The 24,234-nt window shown below is 34.4% G+C and overlaps 1 protein-coding gene across 6 annotated transcripts in view; it reads left to right on the top strand.

Annotated features, from left to right (window-relative positions):
- EDEM3 (ER degradation enhancing alpha-mannosidase like protein 3) overlaps window positions 1-24,234 on the top strand; it is a 90,440-nt gene that overhangs the window by 7,956 nt on the left and 58,250 nt on the right. For all 6 annotated transcript variants that reach the window (XM_032640189.1, XM_032640171.1, XM_032640163.1 and 3 more), the window contains 6 exons: window positions 9,806-9,906; window positions 10,436-10,475; window positions 14,089-14,201; window positions 15,383-15,536; window positions 20,855-20,989; window positions 23,708-23,813. In XM_032640189.1, coding sequence (XP_032496080.1) covers window positions 9,806-9,906; window positions 10,436-10,475; window positions 14,089-14,201; window positions 15,383-15,536; window positions 20,855-20,989; window positions 23,708-23,813 — 649 coding nt within the window. The remainder of the gene's footprint in view (window positions 1-9,805; window positions 9,907-10,435; window positions 10,476-14,088; window positions 14,202-15,382; window positions 15,537-20,854; window positions 20,990-23,707; window positions 23,814-24,234) is intronic.

The raw sequence follows: 24,234 nt of genomic DNA, 5'->3' as shown, positions 1-24,234 counted from the left end.
TGGTGTTACATCCAGGAATTTTCTGATTTTATCAATTAATAGCATAAGTACTGACAGTCGTAACAACTGTACTTGACAGATCTCTAGCCCCAATTAGACTGCAGTTTATCCACAATGAATTGCACAGATGGCTTTCTCTTTTCCCCAAATAGCATGAAATTAGATGTTTGTTTTGGCAGTTCTTGAGTGACCTTATTTACCTTTAGACCACAGCTACTTTAGGGCTTCTATTAGCATGTTTTTAGTATTTGTGCTGAGGTCTGTTTGCAGATTAATTTAGATGACAAAATACGTGTATTTAGGCTACCAAATAACCATTTTGGATCTGAGCTCTCTGATCTGATCTTTGTCTTGTAATGTTTTTCCTGTCTACTGTAGATAACTCAGTTATTCACTGTTATAAGCAGAAACTACTTTGGTAGAGCCCTAAACATTATAAATAACTCTAAAATCGTTGGTAAGCACAGTTTCCTTTAACTAGTAGCATCATACCAATAACCACTTTTAAGCTTGATTTTGTGAGTGCACAGTTCAGAGAAAGAGATCAATCTTTATCATTTAAATAAAAGGAACTGTTTTAAAATGTAACTTTCTTGTGGATTTCTAGATTTATGTAAGTTTTCTTAGAATTATTTTTTTTCTAATTTTTTAAAAACATTTTTTATTGTGGTAAAATATACATAAAATTTACCATTTTAACCCTTTTTAAGTGTACAGTCCTATGGCATTAATTACATTCACATTGTTGTGTAAATATCACCATCCATCTCTAGAACTTTTTCATATTTCCTTTTTGAAACTGTGTACCTAATGTTTCTTTTTGATAGTTTCTTCATCAAAAAGAGTACTTCTGTAAATAAAGTAGTTTCGAAGTGATATTAATAGTTGGGAGGAGGGAAGATATAAATGTATGTACATTTTTTTGCATAGACGATTGTAGGACTACCTTTTATTAACCATTGTTCCTTGGCCTCTACTTATAGAACATCCTAAAAATCTGCCAAAATGACTTAAGAAATTCTCTAGTATCCTCTCATAGTTTTTGTTTTTTTAAATCACACTCTGATATTCCATGTAGGATTTTAATAGAACCAGGTCTTTCTATTTATTTAGGTAGAATTTATAGAGAAAAAGATTTCCAATTTCAAATGCATGGTTCTGAGTCAGACAGTTGTATATAGTTGTTTAACCACCACCACATTTATGATCTAGAACATTTCCATCACCCCAAAAAGCTTCCTCATGCTCCTATGCAGTCAGTTCCTTTTCTCCACCTCTGACCTCTAGCAACCATTGTGATTGGCTCTTTGTCACTAGTTTTCCCTTTTCTAGGATTTCATATCAGTGGCACCTTAAAATACGTATGTAGTGTTTTGGTTCACATTCTTTCCTGTAGCGTGCTGTTTTTGAGATTTGTCCATGTTGTTGGAGATATTGTAGTTCCTATTTATTGCTCAGTAGTATTCGTTGATTTGATAGAACACAGTTTATTTATTCATTCACCAGTTGATAAATATTTAGCTTGTTTCTGGTCTTTGGCTATTACTAAAAGACTGCTGTGAATCTGTGAATGCAAATTTTTATGTGGACATACATTTTCATACTTAGGAATGGGATTGCTAGGTCATATGGGAAGGTTAAGTTTAACTTTTTATAAGAAACTGCCAAACTTTTCTAAAGTGACTGTAACATTTTGCATTCCACACAAGCAATTATAAGAATTTTAGTTGCTCCACACCTTCTCCAACACTATGTATTTTCAGTCTTTTTAATTTTAGCCATTCTAGTGGGTGTGTAGTGGTATTTTGTTGTGATTTTAATTTGATATTTTTCTGATGACTAATGATGTTGAAAATCTTTCCATGTGCTTAGTAAATCTTTTTTTGGTGAAACATCTGTTCAGATCTCTTGCCATTTTAAAATCAGGTCATTTGTCCTGTTATAACTGAGTCATAAGAGATATATATTTTCTGGATATCAGTCCTTTATCACATATGTGTTTTGCAGGTATTTTCTCCCCGTCTGTACTTTGCCTTTTAATTTCTTAATGTCTTTTGAAGTGCAAATGTTTTAAATTGTGACCAAGTCCAATTTATCCTTTTTCTTTTATGATTCATCTCTTTTATAGCCTACCTAAAAGAATATTTGCCTAGCCCAGGGTCACAAAGATTTTCTTGTTTTCTTCTAGCTGTTTTATAATTTTAGCTTTTTCAATGAGATCTATTACCCATTTTGAGTTAATGTTTGTATATATGATGTGAGGTAAAGGTTTCTTTATATATATATTTTTTCTATGTGGATATCCAATTATTCCAGCACTATTTGTTGAAAAAAGTATTTCCTTGCCCCACTGAATTACCTTGGCACCTTTGTAAAATCAATTAGCTGTATCTGCATGGATCTGTTTGTAGACTGTATTTTTTTCCACTGGTAAATATCTGTTTGTACGTCAGTATCACCCTGTCTTGAGTTACGTGATATTAAGTCCTGAAATCAGGCAATGTAAGTCTTTCAGCTTTGTTCTTTTTCAAAATTGTTTTGAATATTTTAGGTTCTTTGCATTTCCATGTAAATTTTAGAATCGTGTTGTCAGTTTCTACAAAAAAAAGCCTATTGAGCTATTGATTGGGATTATGTTGAAATCTATAGCTCAATTTGGAGAGATTGACTTCTTAACAGTATCAAGTCTTTCAATCCATGAACATGATGTCTCTGTCCATTTATTTAGTTCTTAATGTTAGCAATGGTTTGTACTTTCCAGTGTACAGGTCTTGCACATCTTTTGTTAAATTTATTCATAATTATTTCACATTTTTTATGCAATTGTAAATGGTAGTTTTTCAAATTTTAATTTCCAATTGTCCATGTTATACAGAAATACAACTTTTTTCTGATAACCTTAGATCCTTGCTAAATTCACTTATTTCTAGTAGCTTTTTTGGTAGATTCCTTAGGATTTCCCACATGGTCAATCATGTCATCTGCAAACAAAGACTTTTCGTTCTTCCTTCCTCCAAACTATGTGCCTTTTATTTCTTATTATAGCAGTGGCTAGGACTTACAGTATTATGTTGAAAAGAAGTGGTGAGATCCTTGTCTCATTCCTAATCTTATGGAGAAAGCAGTTAGCCTTTCACTGTTAAGTATGATATTGGCTGTAGGTTTTTCATAGATGCTCTATATTAAGTTCCTTTCTATTTCTAGTTTGCTGAGAATTTTCATCATCACAGGGTATTTACTGAATTATGTCAAATGCTTTTCCTGCATTATTGATAACAATCTTCCTAAAACAATCTGTTGGTAGCAGGACTTTATTTCATTATAACATTATTTATTATCATTTATTTCATATAATATTATTTCATAAGTTCAACTAACTTTATCATTGATCAAAACCAAATTGATTAACATATATTGAAGAATTTGGAAACTTTTGTTCTCATCGTATTTTGATTAGAAACTTTTAAAGCATGCTAACACTCTGTTGTGATTAATTTAAAATTTTATGAGACAACTGCAGTTTTGTTACTTATTTCTCCTCAGCGCTGAGAAACATTCCAGAAAATATGTTACCTCCAAGGATCATATGTTCAATGTAGAAGTATTAATAATTTAATAGTTTAGATAAATGGAATCCTTAACACCTGAAAAATGGTTTAATAAGTGAGTATAAATAGTGAACAAAAGGAAAAAGGAAAATTTGACTTGGAGTGGAAAGAGAACTGAGAAATTATGCAAGTTCAGTCAGTAATTAGCATATGCTATCAATATATGATACATCTATCTTTTATTAAGTATCATTTAGTTTTTATTTTAGGAAGGAATACCTTACCTGCCTCAAGGAGGGAGGTGTTTAACAATAAGGATCTGGAATAAACCATTTGAAATGTATGTAACTTTATGGGAAATTAAATAGATTTGATATCTTCAGTAACTCACTATTATAAATAATACTTTTGTCTTATTAGTAGAATAAAGTCTCTTCCCTTTGCCTAGTTTTTGGAATTGGTTTTACTAAAAAGTCAGTTTTGGATGCCACTTTGATTTGAGTGTTTTGAAGCAGAGTTATATCAAAGTGGCAGTAAATTTAGAATCTGATGTGGAGAGTCTACTATGTTTTGTTTTATTTTATGTTTTTGCTCTTACTTTTAGCTAGGCACCTGTTCTACTTAATTGATATAGGACTCTTTTATCACCTGAGTTTTATTTTGAGTGATAATTTTGAAAGGTTTTTTTTTCTGGCTCTGAGTCATAGCAGTATGAATTTCTTATCCTTTGTCTTGGCAATACATTGTGAAGAGAAGGCATTACTGTAACCTCAAATAGCCAGGATGTTTGAAGTGTAATACAGCTGTTTATGTGCCATGTATGCATTTCTCTGAATTTATGCAAACCAACTGTAGTTAGCTTTGTGGTTAACCCAAAGAAAAGGCTGTGGTTTTGTTGCTATCGTTAATGTTGAAACGGGGAACATAAAGTATTTTTACACCTGGTTCAAAACTCCCTTATTTGATTATTCCGGTTTGCAGTTGCTATTAATATTTTTCTTACCTGGATGAGCTTCGGGTTTGAGTTTATTTCAGACAAAGGTGTTTGTGTATGTTTGTGAGTGTTTTGCAAAACCCTAAAAATAGTAGTATTAAGCTTTACAAGCAGCGGTTTAAAAAGTCAAGAGCTCTTTACAATCAGATTAACATTTGAATGATCTCTTACAAAGTACCTTGCAAAATATATCAGCAAGTTTTAAAAAATATTACTTATCTTGAGTTACTTCTAAGTGTTGTTTATATGTGTTAGATATAAAACTATAAAGCAGGTGGGATAGGGAGGGTGGGAGGGAGACGCAAGAGGGAGGAGATATGGGAACATATGTATATGTATAACTGATTCACTTTGTTATAAAGCAGAAACTAACACACCATTGTAAAGCAATTATACTCCAATAAAGATGTAAAAACAAAAACAAAACTATAAAGCAATAAAAACATTGTGCATTCTGATAACTCACGGTTCTATTGGAATTAACTGAAAAAGTAGTTAGGAACTTGACATCTAAAAGACACATGTAAAAGTAATTAGGAATTTATACTAAAAATATATAGTATTAATATTATGAAATATTGAATTCAGAATTTAGTAGCTGCATGTGGATTCTAATTATATCAAAACATTTGTTGCCTGGAATCCTTTCCTCAGGAAATAAATCATTGTAGAGCACAAAACTTTTTAAAATACCTGAAGGATTGCAGTCTGCGGTGCTTTTTGTATTTAGTCTACTTTAATTTAAAAAAATTTTTAATTAATTTATTTTTGGCTGCATTGGGTCTTTGTTGCTGCGCACAGGTTTTCTCTAGTCGCGGCGAGTGGGGGCTATTCCTCGTTGTGATGTGCGGGCTTCTCATTGTGGTGGCTTCTCTTGTTGCAGAGCACGGGCTCTGGGCACGTGGGCTCTAGAGCGCAGGCTCAGCAGTTGTGGCACATGGGCCTAGGTGCTCCGTGGCATGTGGGATCTTCCCGGACCAGGGCTCGAACCCGTGTCCCCCGCATCGGCAGGCGGATTCTTAACCACTGCACCACCAGGGAAGCCCTTTAATTTAAAAAAATTATTTTTGATCTTTCCCTTTGTGTTCACCATGTGTTTAGTGTTCCTGACCTCTGTTCTGTTTTTCTGCTGCTAATGTGCTGTGAGTTTGGAATCTAGATAATCGAGTTTAGTGAGAGGCAGTAGGATAGAGTTGGACATTGGGAATCAGGAATATTTTTGCTGAATTTTAAGAATTAAGAATCATGTGGACATACAGGTATAGGAGGAGCAAGTCATCTTCAAGGTACAAAAGATCAGACTAGTCTTAGAAACTTTGCCAAGGTGATACTTAATGAACAAGAAGGGTGTGGAATAGTATTTTCAGATTTCTGAAGGAAAGAACATATGTTGCAGGCATTTTATAACCATTCAGATTGTTCTTCAAGTATAAGGCAAGAGCCAGCCTAACCCAGAAGTACCAGAAAAATAACAGTACCGATGACACTATTTAAAAATAACTAAACAAAAATAACTTACATGAGAACAAAGTTCAGTCAACCAAGAGATGAATCAAAATAAAAACTCAAGAATGGAGAAGCCAAAGAAAAATGGTGTGTGTTGACTCCATTTAAGTAGAATTCTAACACTAGCAACTGTGGGAATTATAGTTCCAGACCAGAATACAAATGTTATAAACCTTTTAAAATCTTTGTCAAACATTAAAAATTTTCTTTCTGATGAATATAAATGTACAGAGAAATTTTTTAAATAGCTGAAACTATTATTTAGTATACCATAATTCAAAATATTAGAGACTTTGAAATTGTTATTTCTTTGCAAAAACTTCACTAAGTTAGAACAGTGCTTGCCTTGCTTGCCTTCTTCTCATTGTATAACTCAAGATATGGGCCATACATCTCTGCTATACCTTGTATAGAAGGTATAAAAATTTCAATATTTGGATCAGCTTCAAAAATTTTAGCCTTTGCCCTCTGTGTCATGAAATATCTCTGGGAATTCCTTTAATGGGGAGTTTTCTGCAGGCAATATTTCCTCTGCAATGTCCTTATCCTTTTATGTCACAACCAGTTTTTTCATCTATGTGGATAATTTGGCCTTCACTAAATTCCTCTGGCTCCATATCTAGATACTGTTTGAATGGCAGCAGTATCAACATTCCATGGTCAGCTGTTTCTTCTGTAACCCCTTTTATGTTCAATTTGAATTTCACTTACAGTGTTATCACTTTTCATTTCTTTGTGAACTTTCATCCTCGTTGGTTAATTTCCTCTTTTGATTATTTTTATAAATTGTCAAACTGTCATGTAGGATTATCACTAGGTGACAAGGAGGCACATAACTTCATGCTTGCTGTCTGTGAACTAAACAATAGATACACAGTGATCAGTCACTAATTCCACTTTGAAAGGAGTTGTGTGATTGATCACTGATTATTTACATAGTGATCTGTGGGTTGAAGAACAAGCATCAAAGTTTGCATTCTGTGCAATTACTTAATAATACAGTGGTACCTGAGATTTGAACTATGTTTTTGAGAGTTTATTTAAGTAAATTGTGGATATCAATTTTTAAGTGTATAGTGAAAACATGCAAAGTGAAAACTGCCTATAATAATATAATTGATAAAAATCCTGAGTTGAATTGGGGAAAGGTAAGAGTATATTAATCCTATTATTCTTGTCAAGTAGTCAGTAAATATTGTCTAAAGTTGAAATATGTAAACACAGTGATTCTAGCTTCTAAATGTTTCTCATAGTCACATTTTATTAATTTTAGAAGAATCTTTTAGGGGCACTCCCCTGGTGAAGAAAATACAAACTTCAGCAGGGTTTTCTTATTTCCCTCCTTTTCTGTTAAGACCCTCAACCAGTAGGTGGAGATATTCTAGTCCAGTTTCATTGAAGCAACTACCCAACTTAAAGAACCTACTTCACTGGCTTATGGCCATGCATGCAGGGCCAACAGCATCAAATCTCATACCCTTTGGGCATTAACATATTTCCCACTAAGGCCTGTCTTTTTATTCCTAATGCCCATGTTGTGGTCAGTGCAGCTTCACCTTCTATACTCAGCTATTCAGCTTTAGTACTTGAACATTTCTTTCCTCATTCTCAAGCTCAGCTATGTATTAAAAAGAATTTTAAAAATTTATACAACATTTCACTGTGTGTAGTAGACAGGAGGAAGGATTCTTGCATGTGCTTCATTATCACCTGGACTAGAAATACTGTGTCATGATCATTCATTAAAAATATCTATTCAGTAGTATGCCAGACTATAAAGTGCCTATTAGTTGAATCACTCTGTTGTACACCTGAAACTGACATAATTTTGTACATCAACCTATTTCAATAAAAAAGCACCTATTAAGAAATATTAAGAAATATGTGAGACCTATATGAGGAAACTGAATTCATAAAAGAAGATCTGAATTAATACATTGATGTAGTATTCCTAGATTGGAAGATTTCATTGGTAAAGATATCAATTCTCCCCAATTAAGCTCTTCCAATTAAACTCTCAATGGAATTTTAAGGAAATTTTAAAGTTATCCAGAAGAGTAAACTTGAAAAAGTCATTAAGAAAATTTAGAAGAAAATAATTGAGGGGAGTGAACTGCTTAACCAAGTAGCAAGGCATGTTGCAAAGATAGAATGATTAAGATAATGGTTTTGAAGCAGGAAGTAGGTTTGTGGAACAAAGTAGAGGCTATACAACTGTATGTTTGTGTAGACACTTTTGAACTAATAAAGCTGTATTTCAAGCAATTAGGGAAAGGATGAATATTTTAAAAGGTGGTTTGTAAGAAATTGGCTATTTGGGGGAACAAATACAGTTACATCCCTATTTCACATCATAAACAAGATTAGATTCCAGGTGGAGTAAATATCTAGACATAATAAAAATAAAATTATAAGAGTACTGTTTTCAGAGACTCAAGATAGCCTTCTTAACCATACCTGAAATTTAGAAACTATGAAGAAAGAGACTAATAGATATAACTACATATATAAAGCTTAAAATAAAAAGTACCATAAACAAAGTTAAAAGCCAAATGAAAGACAGGAGAAAAATGCTTACTGTGTATAACAGTGTATAAGGAGTCTCTTGGCTAATAAGACAACCAATAGAAAATGAACAAAGGGTATAAACAGACATTTCAAAAAAAGAAATAGCAATGGCTAATACAAAAAGATATTTATCCTCATTAATAATGAAACTTGAGATACCATTTTTTATCCACGCTATTGGCAAAATGTAAACTATTGATCATCTCCTATGTTAGAGTATTGTAGGAGTGTAAATCGGTGTCTTCAGTTTGATAGTAGCTATCAAAAATTAAATATCCATACCTTCGACCCATTGGGTCTGGCTTTAGGGATTTAATCCGTAGAAATACAAGCATATGTACAAAAGACATGGGCATATAGCTGTTTATTGAAGCATTTTTTATACAGTGAAAAATTGAGTTCAACCTGCACATTCATCAATAGAGGAATAAATAAATAAATTTTAGCATATTCATTCTTTGGAATAGAATATGAGGAGCAAGTACTATGAAGTAAGTGTATAGGCTCTGGAGTCAGGTTGCCAGGTTCGAATTCTGGATCCATCATTTACTAGTTGCATAGCATAGGCTTACTTAACTTTTCCGGGCCTCAGTTTTCTCATCTATAAAATGGAAATAATTGAATCTGTTTCAGAGGGTTGTGTGATAGATAAAGTATATAGAACAGTGCTTAGAACATAAGTACTCAATAATACTAACTAATATTAAATTATCACTTTGCAGTTATTAAAAAGAATAAAATACATCTGTAAAATTCCAGCATGGAAAACCCCATAGTGATTTAAGTAAACAAATTTTAGGACAGTGTATGCATATGGCATGAGTACCTATTTGTAAATGAAATTTTTAAATGATATATGTGCATGTATTTCAGTGTGTGTGGATAAATCTGGAAGGATAAATGCAATTGTAACAGTAATTATCTCTGGGGAGTGAGATTGGGTGGAGGGGAAATGGATTGTCAGATTTTCAAAGAAATATTTTCCTGTATTTTTTTTCCAAGCATGTATTGTATTTATAGCTAAAAAGTTTTTTTTTTCTTTTAAGGTTCCATACACTGTAAGGATAGTAGAATTTTTGATTAACTTTTATTTTACTTAAAAAAAAAAAACCTGTGAAAAGTTGTGTTCTCTAAATGATGGGTGCTTTCTCTTGTTTTCCTTAGTGACTCACTGAGATTTTCCTTGCAGGAACATGCATACCCAGCTGATGAACTCATGCCTTTGACCTGCAGAGGTCGAGTTAGAGGCCAAGAGCCAAGTCGGGGTGATGTTGATGATGCCTTGGGAAAGTGAGTATTAACAAAGGGATGGCATGGCATCTAAGAGTTCCCAAGTCTTAAGACATCTCAGAGACAGTGTACAGTTGTGTATCTGGGGATTGGTTAAATTTCAAAGACTGCTTTAAGTATTACATTAAGTTCCTTTATTCCTTTCTGTTATCTTTTGTAAAATATTAATCAGTTTACCTCTTAGATCAGTGAAAAGTTGAGTAGTTAAGATGGATGTAACTTTTAGAATGTATATAAAGTCATTGATGTGTTATAAGATGTTGATGCTTTAGTATTTTTATTTGCTTTTAAAAGAGCTAATGAATATTTCTGTTCATTTTGAAAGATATGTAGTTAATGCTGAACATAAATGTGATGTTAAGGCTTTTCAGGTTCTTTCAGTGTTTTACAAGTTACACGGTACTGTAGATGCATGGAAGTACTAGTTAATGGAAGCTTCCAGTCAGTAGGATGTAGATATGTCTGCTTATACATTCATGGATAAGATATTCAGAATTCTAATGTATATCTTACTATACTTGTTTCTTAGATTTTCCCTGACACTGATTGATTCTTTGGACACTCTTGTGGTAGGTTTGATTCTTCTTGAATTATTTTATATATTTCTTAATATGTGCACTCAAGTATTACGAATATAATCGTTACACAGTAAGTCTGAAATAGAAGCCTTCAGAATTTCAGATGATTTGATCTTTGCTTCTAAATAAATCTTTCACACTCTTGAATTGATAACGTCATGTGAATGTCAAGTGAAATTATGTAGAATCATGGAGATACTCAAATAATTTATAGGTATTGTCAGTTTGTGTGATGGCCCCTTAATCAGGAAAGTTGTTTCCCTTTGGACAAGGAGGTTGATGATATTGGAAGAAAGTAATTCTAGAAAATGCCCTTGATATTCTTGTTCCAGAAAGACGTGCCACAATCATACTAAAATTGTTAAATTAGAATTTTTATGTGTTATGTTCATTAAAAATTAAATTTTTTATCAGAAGTGATTTTTAGCACCAAGTGATCACTACTTGGCACTCCTTTTAAACCTCATGAGGTACAAAATCATTTAAATTAATTCTAGTTGGGGACAGTTTGTGATGGCAGAGGGGAATGATCGAATTCCAGATGTCATGATTTCTAAAGGTAGTGTCTTTCTAGTTCTTCACTCTCAGATCATTTATGGTATAAAAATTAGGCTTGTTTCAGGATTTTCCTTAAGGCATAGTTCTCAACTTTGAGTTAATGTCTGAAGTATTGATTAATACTTTTTAAAAAAGACAACCTTTGTGGTGGCAGAAATTTTTCAGAACCTGGCTTTTCTTCCCAGTATTGATTCTACATTCTTCTTTCACTGGGTGATTCTTTTTTCTTTTTCTTTTTTAACCAGAGACTGTCAACTATATCAGCACCTTGGAAATATTACCTATGAAGTTTTAAAAAATATACTTCTCTCCCAAGTTACTCTGATTTAATTTTCCTGGAGTGGGACTGGGCATTATTATTTATTCCTCTAAAGCTTCTTCTTGCTTATAAAATTCAGCCATGGTTGAGAAGACCTTTTTTGTTGAGAAGACCGTGGTTGTTTAGACCTTTTTAGCTGTATCAGGGTTTTGAAAGTTGTGACTTCATTTTTCAGAGATTAAAGGAATGTGAACCATGTTATAATGGCTATGAGAACGAGAGAGAATATTGTGTACCTTATTTTTGGTTTAGTGGTCTTATTTTTGGTATAGTGTTCTGCTGTAATAGAAGAGAAAAAGATAAACAAGTATCCCAGGAGGCACAAATTACCACCCTGGGAGAAACTAAGTGGTGTTATTTATTTATAAGTATAGCTGGATGATGCACATCAGCTCAATCTTGATATGGTAGGGTGAGTGAGGAGCAGTAGCTGTGTATTAGGAAAGACCATAGGTGGACTTAAGTTTGTTTCTCATTCTGTCATCTTGGCTTTATCCTTATATACAGTAGGTTCTCCATCATCTCTCTGTAAGCTCTTATTGATTTTTATGAACATGGACCTCAGATATTCTCTGTATTTTTAAAATTTTTATCAGAAATGAAGGAGAAAATGTGGTTCTAGGCTGCCTAACTTTCCTATATTTAGAAACCTATTGGTCTCTAATTGAGCAGCCATTATTATAAAGGTTCTGTTCTGCTTTGAAGTTATACCACTTCGACATTGGTTCTCAAAATATGATTCCAGCACCACCAGCATCAGCATCACTTGGCAGCTAGTTAGAAATGCAAATTGTAGGGCCTCATCCCAGACATTATTGAATCAGAAAGTCTGGGAGTACGGCCCAGCAGTCTGTTTTTTTAACAAGCTTCCAGATGATTCTAACGTATGCTAAACTTTGAGAACCACTGTGTAATAATGCAGTGCTTTTTAAACTTCAGTGTACTACAAGTCATCTGGGGATCTTGCTAAAATAAAATGCAGATTGTGATCCAGTAGACTGAAGATGGGGCCCAAGGACATGTGTTTCTAGTAACTTGCCACTTGGTGGTGCTGTTGCTGCTGGTCCGTGGACCACACGTTCAGTAATGTTTGGTGTAACTTGAGTTCTAACTCCTCGCAGCCGGGAGTACCAAGAAGTGATCACCTAATATTGATATGTGACCTTGGCCAAATTATTTAGCTTCTCTGGGCCCCTGTTTTCACTTCAGAAGGACCTAGATTAGATATCTAAGATATCTATCAATAGATATCTATTTAAACAGAAGTAGTAGAAGAAATTAAAGTAGTTTAGAAGTTGTTTCCTACGTTTAGAAGGAAAGTTATCTTGTACATTTTATCAATACAACGATTAATATTTCTAATTTACTTTGTGATCTTTTTTTTAGATGTTGGGGGTAGGAGTTTATTAATTAATTAATTAATTTTTGCTGTGTTGGGTCTTCGTTTCTGTGCAAGAGCTTTCTCTAGTTGTGGCAAGCGGGGGCCACTCACTATCGCGGCCTCTCTTGTTGCGGAGCACAGTCTCCAGACGCGCAGGCTCAGTAGTTGTGGCTCACGGGCCTAGTTGCTCCGCGACATGTGGGATCCTCCCAGACCAGGGCTCGAACCCGTGTCCCCTGCATTAGCAGGCAGATTCTCAACCACTGTGCCACCAGGGAAGCCCCTGTGATCATTTTTTTTTTTTTCTTTTTTTTTTTTTTGTGATCATTTTTTGATTTGTGGTTTGTTTATTTGAAAATCTTAGAGGACATATCACTTGGGACAGGATGCAACCTTATTGTTTTTATTTTGGTCATACCATAATATGTTAAGTAGAACTTCTCTTGTCATAGTTTGATCTTTCAATTTAAACTCTTGTTCATAATTCTAGCCATCTAGTTTCTATTGATTGTAATGAAGTCAAGCACTAAAACTTTAAATTTACCACTAAATTCAACATGGCCATGAAATCTACAGAAAGAAAGATATTGAACAAATTAAAGATAATGAGTTCTTAACTTAGGATTGTAGACCCTCATGGTAATAATGGTAATAATAGTAATGATATCAAGCACTTAACTAAGTCAGGTGCTCTACTAAAAGTACTTTACATACATTACCTCATTTAGGAAAACAAACCTATGAGAGTAGGTGTTCCCTCTTTTTGTAGATGAAGGAATAGGCTCAGAGATAGAAGTAAGAACCACAATTCAAATCAGGGCTTGGTCTTGACCCCAACATTGCACTGCCTCCTTAGTTAGGGGCTGCGGCATCAATGGGGTGAAGACGGCAAGTGGTGTATGATTTAGGATCAGTTGAAGGATGTGCTTTCTTCTGAGACTAAGCAACTTTTTAAATGATGTTTGGTGAATAGGGTGGTTTTTGTTTTGTTTTGTTTTGACTTGGAAGCCAAATCCCAGTAGAGCTCACCTCTTGTAGCTCTAAGTCATGGGTCATACACACCAGCTAACAGTTCAGATGATGATTGTTTTAAAGTCCTAGTGATATTTCAGTGTGTCTGAAAAAAGAAGTGTGTCTAAATAAAGATTCCTTGCAATATAAGCATTTAATTTTTTTCAGTTTTCGATAGTATCACATTTTTATAATAGGTTTAAGAGAAAAGTTTTTTGTATGTGTTACTTTTTAGAGTCTTAAGGTATTAACTTGCTATTAGCAGCTCATTTTGAGGGTATTTCTCTATGTCTTGGTCAAAAAGGACTTTGTTTTCAATAATTTTCTTCTCCTAGGTATTAAATAAAACTAAAGAATTTGAAGATGCGGTGAGAAAAGTTTTAAGAGATGTTAATTTAGATAATGATGTAGTTGTATCAGTCTTTGAAACAAACATCAGAGTTCTTGGGTAAGTATGTGAGACACTAAAGCTCTAATTTTAATAACAGAAAAGCCAAGGGTACACTCTTTATTTCTTGATGGTAATAAAGCAAGAAATTTCTTATGTTTAAAAGATAAAAGTTGGGGTATTATAAAACACAGAGGCTGTGGGATGACCCTGCATTATATGAGGCACAGAGAGCAACAGGCTTTGGGAATAGTTGTAGACTCAAATCAAAGGCAATCTTTGTTTGTTGTTAAAAAATGACTGACTATAGGTCGAATATTTGAGTATTAGCTACGTCGCAGGTTTTTCGCCAGATTATCTAGTTTACTAAGCTTAAGCAGCACCTCTTCGAGCCAAATGAAACTGAATTTATAGGATTACCTTTGAACTAAACAGTTTGAAATATTCTTGGAACACAGGAATTACAGGATTTATTAATTCACGTTTCAACATGTAGTTTTATATTTAATGGTTACTTTTGTGTTATTGTAACTCATTTCCTTTTTCAGACAAAGTGAATCTATTCAGTTAAATTTAAGAAATAGCTTTGTAGGTTTTCACAGAGTGTATTAGTCTATTACATTTAATACAGAGTGGGGAGTTGTTTTTTTTTAATGTTATGCTAAGAGTCAGAGATTTCATGATACTATAATTAAATTTAAAATTTCTTAAAATCAAATCTGTTAAATTTGTTAAGCTAAATGATTTCTAGGATTTTTTTTTTTTTTTTTGCGGTACACGGGCCTCTCACTGCTGTGGCCTCTCCCGTTGCGGAGCACAGACTCCAGACGCGCAGGCTCAGCGGCCATGGCTCTTAGGCCCAGCCGCTCCGCGGCATGTGGGATCCCCCTGGACCAGGGCACGAACCCGCATCCCCTGCATCGGCAGGCGGACTCTCAACCACTGCGCCACCAGGGAAGCCCAGGATGTTTTTTATTTTAAGAAAATTTAAGGTATTTAAGAATGCCAAACACTTTACAACAAATAAAACATCTGATTTTTTTTTTTTTTTTTTTTTTTTAATACTGGCTATGTAATATGGTTTGCCACAAAATGAGTAGCCAGAGTTAGGGAAAAAGTTAAGTTCTTCTGTGATCTTTGCTTATGTACTCTAAATTGTTGATAAGATACCCACATCTTTTTAGGTGATGATGTTTAAGTATCTGTACAATGTGGCTAATGTTTCACCTCTCTGATTTTAGGGGTCTTTTGGGTGGACACTCATTGGCCATCATGCTGAAAGAAAAAGGCGAGTACATGCAGTGGTACAATGATGAACTTCTCCAAATGGCAAAGCAATTGGGTTACAAACTTTTACCAGCTTTCAATACTACCAGTGGCCTTCCTTATCCAAGAGTAAGTAATTCTGAAAAATATGGCAGTCTTTGTGTACTTCTTCACTATTGTAAAAAAATCAATTTTTGTGATCCAGCCATTGTTCCTCACCTGCTTGAGGCTGGAAAAAAAATTCTTCAAGCTATATAAGAAATTTATATTGACATTTCAGTTAGTTTGCATTTGAATGGTGTGAGAATTTAGATTAGTTAAAGCCTTTTATGTGTCATTGCATAACACAATAGATTATGCTGCAGAAGGAAGAAACAGATGCCAGACTGGAATTTGGGCACAGAATTATTTGTGCAGGAGATACGGTGGAAGCGTAAGAGTAGGTGTTAACTCTCCAGAGGAGAGGGTATAAAGAGAATATAGAACAGAGAGGAATGAGGAGGAAGTAGAGCAGTGAAAAAGAGATTGTTCGGAGACTGAGGAGGAGAACCACAAAGTAGTGTAAGGTATTATAAATTCTTTTTTTTTTTTTTTTTTTTTTTTTTTTTTTTTTTTTTATATATATGAATTTATTTTATTTTTGGCTGCGTTGGGTCTTCGTTGCTGTGAGCCGGCTTTCTCTAGTTGCGGCAAGCGGGGGCTACTCTTCGTTGTGGTGCACGGGCTTCTCATTGTGGTGGCTTCTCTTGTTGCGGAGCACAGGCTCTAGGCGCATGGGCTTCGGTAGTGGTGGCCCGCCGGTTCTAGAGCACAGGCTCAGTAGTTGTGGCGCACGGGCTTAGTTGCTCCGTGGCATGTGGGATCTTCCCGGACCAGGGCTCAAACCCGTGTCCCCTGCATTGGTAGGCAGATTCTCAACCACTGTGCCAACAGGGAAGCCCTAAATTCTTAAAAAGAGAGTTTCAAAAGGAGATGTTCCAGCAAACATTAGGAGAATTAGGTGCAAACAGAGCCTTGAAGGATATAACGTGGCAGAATAAAGGGGGAAGAGGGATTCAAAGTAGGTGAAAGTATAGGACCATTCATTTTGAGATTTCCTCTATGTTGGTAGTTAAAGACAGTTGGCAGCAGAGTCAGTTGAGGGAGTTTTGTTGTTTTCTCCCCAAGAAAATTGTATATTTAAGGCAGAGGGAAAGAAGCCATTGAGATGGAAAGAACGCTCTCCTGGTATATTTCATTCTTTTTTTTTTTTAAACATCTTTATTGGGGTATAATTGCTTTATAATGGTGCGTTAGTTTCTGCTTTATAACAAAGTGAATCAGTTATACATATACATATGTTCGCAAATGTCTTTCCTCTTGCGTCTCCCTCCCTCCCACTCTCCCTATCCCACCCCTCCAGGCTGTCACAAAGCACCAAGCTAATATCCCTGTGCCTTGTGGCTGCTTCCCCCTAGCTATCTACCTTACTACGTTTGTTAGTGTGTATATTTCATTCTTTATTAACACTATTACTCTTTCCCTCTTATCCAGGCCAGACACCTCAGCCATTACCAAGCTCTATTAATTTTTTTCTCTTCCTACTGCTGCTATGCTTGTTGAAACTAATATAATTTTATTCCTAAGCTATTATAAATACCTATTTTACTCTTTTCTCTCTGGTTTTTGCTTCAGAGACTTAAAAAATTAATCTTACTAAAACATAACTTTTATCAAATTACACTACTCTCAGAATTTTACTGACTCTGCCTGTTGCACTGAATGTCCTTTAGCTTTCAGGTTTCTTTATGGTTTGGCAATAGACTTTCTTTCTGAAGTTCTTTCATACCCCATACTCCAATGAAATGAATGTCCCATTTCAGCCAAAATAATCTTATTTGTGTTCCCCAAAGCACCTAGGGATTTTTTGTTTTTGTTTTTGTTTTCATTTCCATGCCTTTTGGCTTGCTGGAGTAACTTCTCTACCAATATAAATAAGACTCATTTCCTCCATCAAGAAATCTCTGACTGGAGATCCAGCGTGATATAGCGTGCTTTTCAAATTGGGAGGTCACAGCTCATTCGTTTACCCATTGATTTAGTGGATCGTGACCAACACCATTTTTTTTTTTTTTTTAAGAAACAGACTAGTATTAAATTTCTTGTTTAAATTTCTAGTTTGTGATATTTTTAAACAGCTCTTCTTTGAATATCCTTATATACATCTTTTTAACTTATTTCTCCCTTAGGATAAATTACTAGAAGAGGAAATAATAAGTCATAAAACAGGGAGAGCTTTTTAAGGTTTTGTGTACTTACTGATCAGTTGCTCTCCAGAAAGGTTCTACTTTTATACTTCCTGTGTTGTGTAAAAGTGCATGTGTCCTACTGCTGCCCACACTGTATATTATCATTCTTTTGCCAATTTAAGGAGGAAAAAAATGGAAACATGTTCTAATTTGAAATTTCTTTGCTTGTGTGGTTTAAAATTTGAAATTTCTTTGCTTATTAGTGTGGTTTAAACTTGTTAATCGTTTTGTTTTCTTAGCATATTAAAATTGAAAGCAAAGTTATTTTAAACCATCTGATGTTTATTTAATTAAATTTACTTTTAGTAAATATATTTAGTTTTTGTTATAAATGGAGGCACTGAATTTTGAAGAATCCGGCATGTCTTCACTTTTGCCATAACATGAGAAGCAGACAAGAAATTGAAACAGAAGCTACTAAGAGCACTATAGTAAAACAAAGAAAATTGTATTATTTTCTTATCCTCTGAAGTATCAAGAAAATTTTTTTTTATGAAACTCAATTTATCTTTTTTTATTTTTATTTTTTTTAACATCTTTACTGGGGTATAATTGCTTTACAATAGTGTGTTAGTTTCTGCTTTATAACAAAGTAAATCAGTTATACATATACATATGTTCCCATATCTCTTCCCTCTTGCATCTTCCTCCCTCCCACCTTCCCTATCCCACCCCTCCAGGTGATCACAAAGCAGCGAGCTGATATCCCTGTGCTATGCGGCTGCTTCCCACTAGCTATCTACCTTACATTTGGTAGTGTATATATGTCCATCCCTCTCTCTCGCTTTGTCACAGCTCACCCTTCCTCCTCCCCATATCCTCAAGTCCGTTCTCCAGTAGGTCTGTGTCTTTATTCCTGTCTTACCCCTAGGTTCTTCATGACATTTTTTTTTTCTCAAATTCCATATATATGTGTTAGCATATGGTATTTGTCTTTCTCTTTCTGACTCACTTCACTCTGTATGACAGACTCTGGGTCTATCCACCTCACTACAAATAGCTCAATTTCGTTTCTTTTTATGGCTGAGTAATATTCCATTGTATATATGTGCCACATCTTCTTTATCCATTTATCCGATGATGGACACTTAGGTTGTTTCCATCTCCAGGCTATTGTAAATAGAGCTGCAATGAACATTTTCGTACATGACTCTTTTTGAATTCTGGTTTTCTCAGGGTATATGCCCAGTAGTGGGATCGCTGGGTCATATGGTAGTTCTATTTGTAGTGTTTTAACAAACCTCCATACTGTTCTCCATAGTGGCTGTACCAATGCACATTCCCACCAGCAGTGCGGGAGTGTTCTCTTTTCTCCACACCCTCTCCAGCATTTATTGTTTCTAGATTTTTTGATGATGGCCATTCTGACTGGTGTGAGATGATATCTCATTGTAGTTTTGATTTGCATTTCCCTAATGATTAATGATGTTGAGCATTCTTTCATGTGTTTGTTGGCAATCTGTATATCTTCTTTGGAGAAATGTCTGTTTAGGTCTTCTGCCCATTTTTGGATTGGGTTGTTTGTTTTTTTTGTTATTGAGCTGCATGAGCTGCTTGTAAATTTTGGAAATTAATCCTTTGTCAGTTGCTTCATTTGCAAATATTTTCTCCCATTCTGAGGGTTGTCTTTTGGTCTTGTTTATGGTTTCCTTTGCTGTGCAAAAGCTTTGAAGTTTCATTAGGTCCCATTTGTTTATTTTTGTTTTTATTTCCATTTCTCTAGGAGGTGGGTCAAAAAGGATCTTGCTGTGATTTATGTCATAGAGTGTTCTGCCTATGTTTTCCTCTAAGAGTTTGATAGTGTCTGGCCTTACATTTAGGTCTTTAATCCATTTTGAGCTTATTTTTGTGTATGGTGTTAGGGAGTGATCTAATCTCATACTTTTACATGTACCTGTCCAGTTTTCCCAGCACCACTTATTAAAGAGGCTGTCCTTTCTCCACTGTACACTCCTGCCTCCTTTATCAAAGATAAGGTGACCATATGTGCGTGGGTTTATCTCTGGGCTTTCCATCCTGTTCCATTGGTCTATCTTTCTGTTTTTGTGCCAGTACCATACTGTCTTGATTACTGTAGCTTTATAGTATAGTCTGAAGTCAGGGAGCCTGATTCCTCCAGCTCTGTTTTTCGTTCTCAAGATTGTTTTGGCTATTTGGGGTCTTTTGTGTTTCCATACAAATTGTGAAATATTTTGTTCTAGTTCTGTGAAAAATGCCAGTGGTAGTTTGATAGGGATTGCATTGAATCTGTAGATTGCTTTGGGTAGTAGAGTCATTTTCACAATGTTGATTCTTCTCAAGAAAATTTTAAAGATTACTTTTTTAGAAGAGGACTACAGGTAGACTATAACTGCCTTCCCATCCTTTCTTAAACACGCTTAGGAAATACTTCTTTTGCTCATGAAAATCTGTACAATCAACCTCTCGGAAATGAATACATAATTGATAGCATTTGCATTAATGGGTTTAACTCAGAAGTGTTTGCTGGATAGAAATGCTACTGTAATTGTCAATAGTCATTTATAAAACTCACATAAAACCTTAGAGCTAGTTTCTGGTCAGGTTGGTTTTGGTTAATCCAGGTTTATATTGTGGTATTATTTGGCTGGCTGAAAAATTTTTCTTTGTGTTATTTGTTAGTCTATCAGCAAGGTAATATACTCTGTATTTCAAAATTATTTAAACCTGTAAATAAAATTTTAATCTCCTTTTAAATATATACTATAACTTAATTAGGTTTTTCTCTGTGAAAGACTATTTAATATAGTACTGCTTTTTCACAAATTCTCAATTAAACCTAATTTCTTTTAGGACTGGTATGGTTTCCTATTCTGGTACTAACTAGTTCAAACTGTCCAGAGAACAGGATTGTAATAGAAGGTATTTCCTCTGTGTAATTATTATAATGATATTGAATTTTGATATCATTGAGGAAGGAGCTAAGTGAAAACTTATTTATCCCATGAATATTATGTGCTTAGAATGTACTTCCCTAGATGTTAATTGGGTCACAGTGATCATCAGATAAAATTTCAGTGTTTAGTTATTTTGTCAGTTATTTTCATGACTTGATTAAAAGTCTTGATTGAAAAATGGTTTCTTATCCAGAAGTCATTATCTCTTGATAATTGCTAATGATAATCTTCTGATTTTATTTAGATTAATTTAAAGTTTGGTATCAGAAAACCAGAAGCTCGGACGGGAACTGAAACAGATACCTGTACAGCTTGTGCAGGTACCTTGATCCTTGAGTTTGCTGCTTTAAGTCGATTCACAGGAGCAACGATATTTGAGGTTTGCTTTTCATAGTCTTTGATTTCCTGGGTATTGGGCATAACTAACTTTATAGCTTTTCTTCATTGATCAAGTATTAAGATAATGAACTGGATGATTTCTGTTATTGTAGTGAACTTTTTGTCTAAGTTCCAGCACATAGTTTTTAATTTTGAAAAACATAGAAGTTATATGAAGTACAACTTTGCTTTTTGTTCACGAACTATAAAGTAAATTTTTAGATTTATTCTTGTAAAATGTTTTAGCCATATTACCTATATGAAATTTGATATCACAAATGTCTTACATGAAATACTATCTGTGTTTTATTGTTAGACTTCTAGATGGTCTATTTCATTTCTGAAAACTTCACTTATCTTCTAAAACATAGTGAAATTTTTGCACTTAAGTCTCATTGAATTAGTTTTTTGCACTTAAGTCTCATCTGTAAGTTTGTTTACTCCAAGGGGAAATATTATTCATCATCCAAAGACTTAATATCCCCCAAATAGTTTGTTATGGACTAGGTATGTCTTGCAGTTTTAATTTTAGCTAATTGTTGAACCATGTCATTGGAGTGCAATAGTAACAGCCAATTTTTAAAACATATAACTTAGAAGAATTTCTTTTTTTTCTTTTTTTTCTTTTTTTTTTTTGCGGTACTTGGCCTCTCACTGTTGTGGCCTCTCCCGTTGCGGAGCACAGGCTCAGGACGCACAGGCTCAGCAGCATGGCTCATGGGCCCAGCTGCTCTGCGGCATGTGGGATCTTCCCGGACCGGGGCACGAACCCGTGTCCCCTGCATCGGCAGGCGGACTCTCAACCACCGCGCCACCAGGGAAGGCCTAGAAGAATTTTTTAAAGTTCAGCAAATGGTACACATAGAACAATCAGAAATAGGGACTATATACTAGCATTAGAGACCTTGGATCTGAGTGTAAATAAAACAAGTTAAATGGTCTTTGTGTGGTTGTATGTTCAAAGTATCTTAAGGACAAGTTTATCTTGTTTGGTTTAATTTTTGTTCTCTAACTTGCTGACTGATATTTTCCCTTCATTTACAAAAATATCATTTTTGCATACTTTCTAATTTAATTTGACCTACAAGACTCTGAGATACTGATGCATTTACACGTGAGCAAAGTGAGGTTCAAAGATATTTGACTAAAGGGTGAATGAGTGGAACCAGAATTAGAATCCATGCCTTTCTGAATTCAAAGCCCAACCTTTTTTCACTGGGTTATTTTATATTTTAAAACTGTGATTTTTCTTTAACTTCTTGAATATACAGTGATTTATTATGAGAGAAGCAACCTAATGCAGTTGACAGAGACTCAAGCTAATACAGGGCTGGTAAACTACAGTCTGAGGTGAAATCCAGCCACTGCCTGTTTTTGTAAATGAAGTTTTATTAGAACACAGCCATGCTCATTTATTTATTTTTGTCTGTGGCTGTATTTTATGCTACAGTGGCAGAGTTGAGTAATTGTGACAGTGACTGAATGGCCCATAATGCCTGAAGTATTTACTGTCTGGCCCCTGTCAGAAAAAAGGTTGTTGACTTTTTGGTCTAATATATTGCTATTTAAAGAGATCTGAATTCTCCTATTAGTTGTCCTATAATTCAGTTTTAAACTTTTGTTAATTCTTTGATTTCACTGGGCCTCTTTCCTTAGCTATAAGATAGGAATAGGGAAATGTAATCTTTATGAAACTTTCCAGCTCTGAAATTATACCATTAAGTAAAGTTGCAATCTGCTTTGTTTAAAAAATTCAGCATAAATAGTCAAGAATTAAGACTGTTTTACATCCTATTCTTCAATCTGCAGAGTGACAAATTGGTTTAATGATTTCTTTTATAGAAGTACTTCTGCAATGCTGAGTAGATTCATGCTCTGAAATTAATTTTAACTTAGAAACTCTTTTGTACATGTTCTTTGCTTTTGTTTTGTAACATCTTTTCATCCAAAGCCAAGAATTTGACCAGAAATAATTTTAATTTAGTGTCTAAGCGACAAAAATAAATGAAAAAAGAAGAGAAAAATATTATTATAAGGTTATAATTTTGGTATTGTCAAATGAATACTAGTTGATTTACTTACTCTTCACTAATGAAGTTGCTGGCTGTTTAAAATGTAGGATTTGAAATGTCTATTCTGTTTCAAAGATGGCATACCAACTTTGAAATTCTCTTCCAGTTTTGTAAATTAGAGTATCTAAGGAGATTTTTACTTTGCATTTGAAAGATAGAAATTGAGTCTGCCTGCCGATGCAGGGGATGTGGGTTTGTGCCCCGGTCTGGGAGGACCCTGCATGCCGCGGAGCGGCTGGGCCTGTGAGCCATGGCCGCTGGGCCTGCGCACCGCAAAAAAAAATAATAAAAAAAAAAAAAAGATAGAAATTATTTTAATAAGTTAATTTAATTATGCCAGTTCTTTTTACTTTAATAATACATGTGTGTGAATGCAAACCTGTACTACAAGAGTAGATGAACAAGGATGGTCTCAAAGTGAGATCATTGGCACTAAATAGCATTTTTAGAGTCATTCTTTTTAACTAAACTCAATTGGCTGAAAAAGCCAGTAGTTTTGACTTGCAAGGAAATTTAATGTATGTTATAAGTATCTTTGGAATTTTTCTTAATCCTTGAAATATACTATGGGCCTTTGATTTTTGTTTCGTTTCCTGTTTGCCAAAGATATGCAATTCTTCAAGTATGCTTTTCTTTTTTTATTATAGGAATATGCAAGAAAAGCTCTTGATTTTCTCTGGGAGAAAAGACAGCGAAGTAGTAATTTAGTGGGCGTGACTATAAATATTCATACTGGAGATTGGGTACGAAAAGGTATGTAAGTTGGGCTTTTCAAATTAAGCCTTGACATCCTCAAAATGGTTGGGAAATAAAGGATTTTTATTTGTTAAAATAGTCTTTATGACAGTATAAAGCATAGTTTCTCAACAAGATTGCTAGAATTTTAACCAGTGTAGCCAAATTTTCTTCCTTGGTGCCAAATAATAATAGCACACTTAATCTAGATGGCTAAGTGTACTATTTTATGCCTTATAGCATTATAGATGAAACAATAGAACTAATTTCTTTGAAGATTAGAGGATCAGAATGCCTCAGCCGTCTCATATCAAGGTGTAATTAAGTGGAAATCTGTATTTAATAATATTATCACCAACACTTATGTTTTTTCTTCCTACCTCCAGAAATAGTATATAGCGTGGTAGCTAAGATCATAGACCCTGGATTCATATTGTTG

The sequence above is a fragment of the Phocoena sinus genome, chromosome 1 (assembly GCF_008692025.1).
Source record: "Phocoena sinus isolate mPhoSin1 chromosome 1, mPhoSin1.pri, whole genome shotgun sequence".
NCBI lineage: Eukaryota > Metazoa > Chordata > Mammalia > Artiodactyla > Phocoenidae > Phocoena > Phocoena sinus.
This window is presented reverse-complemented; position numbering and strand designations above follow the sequence as displayed.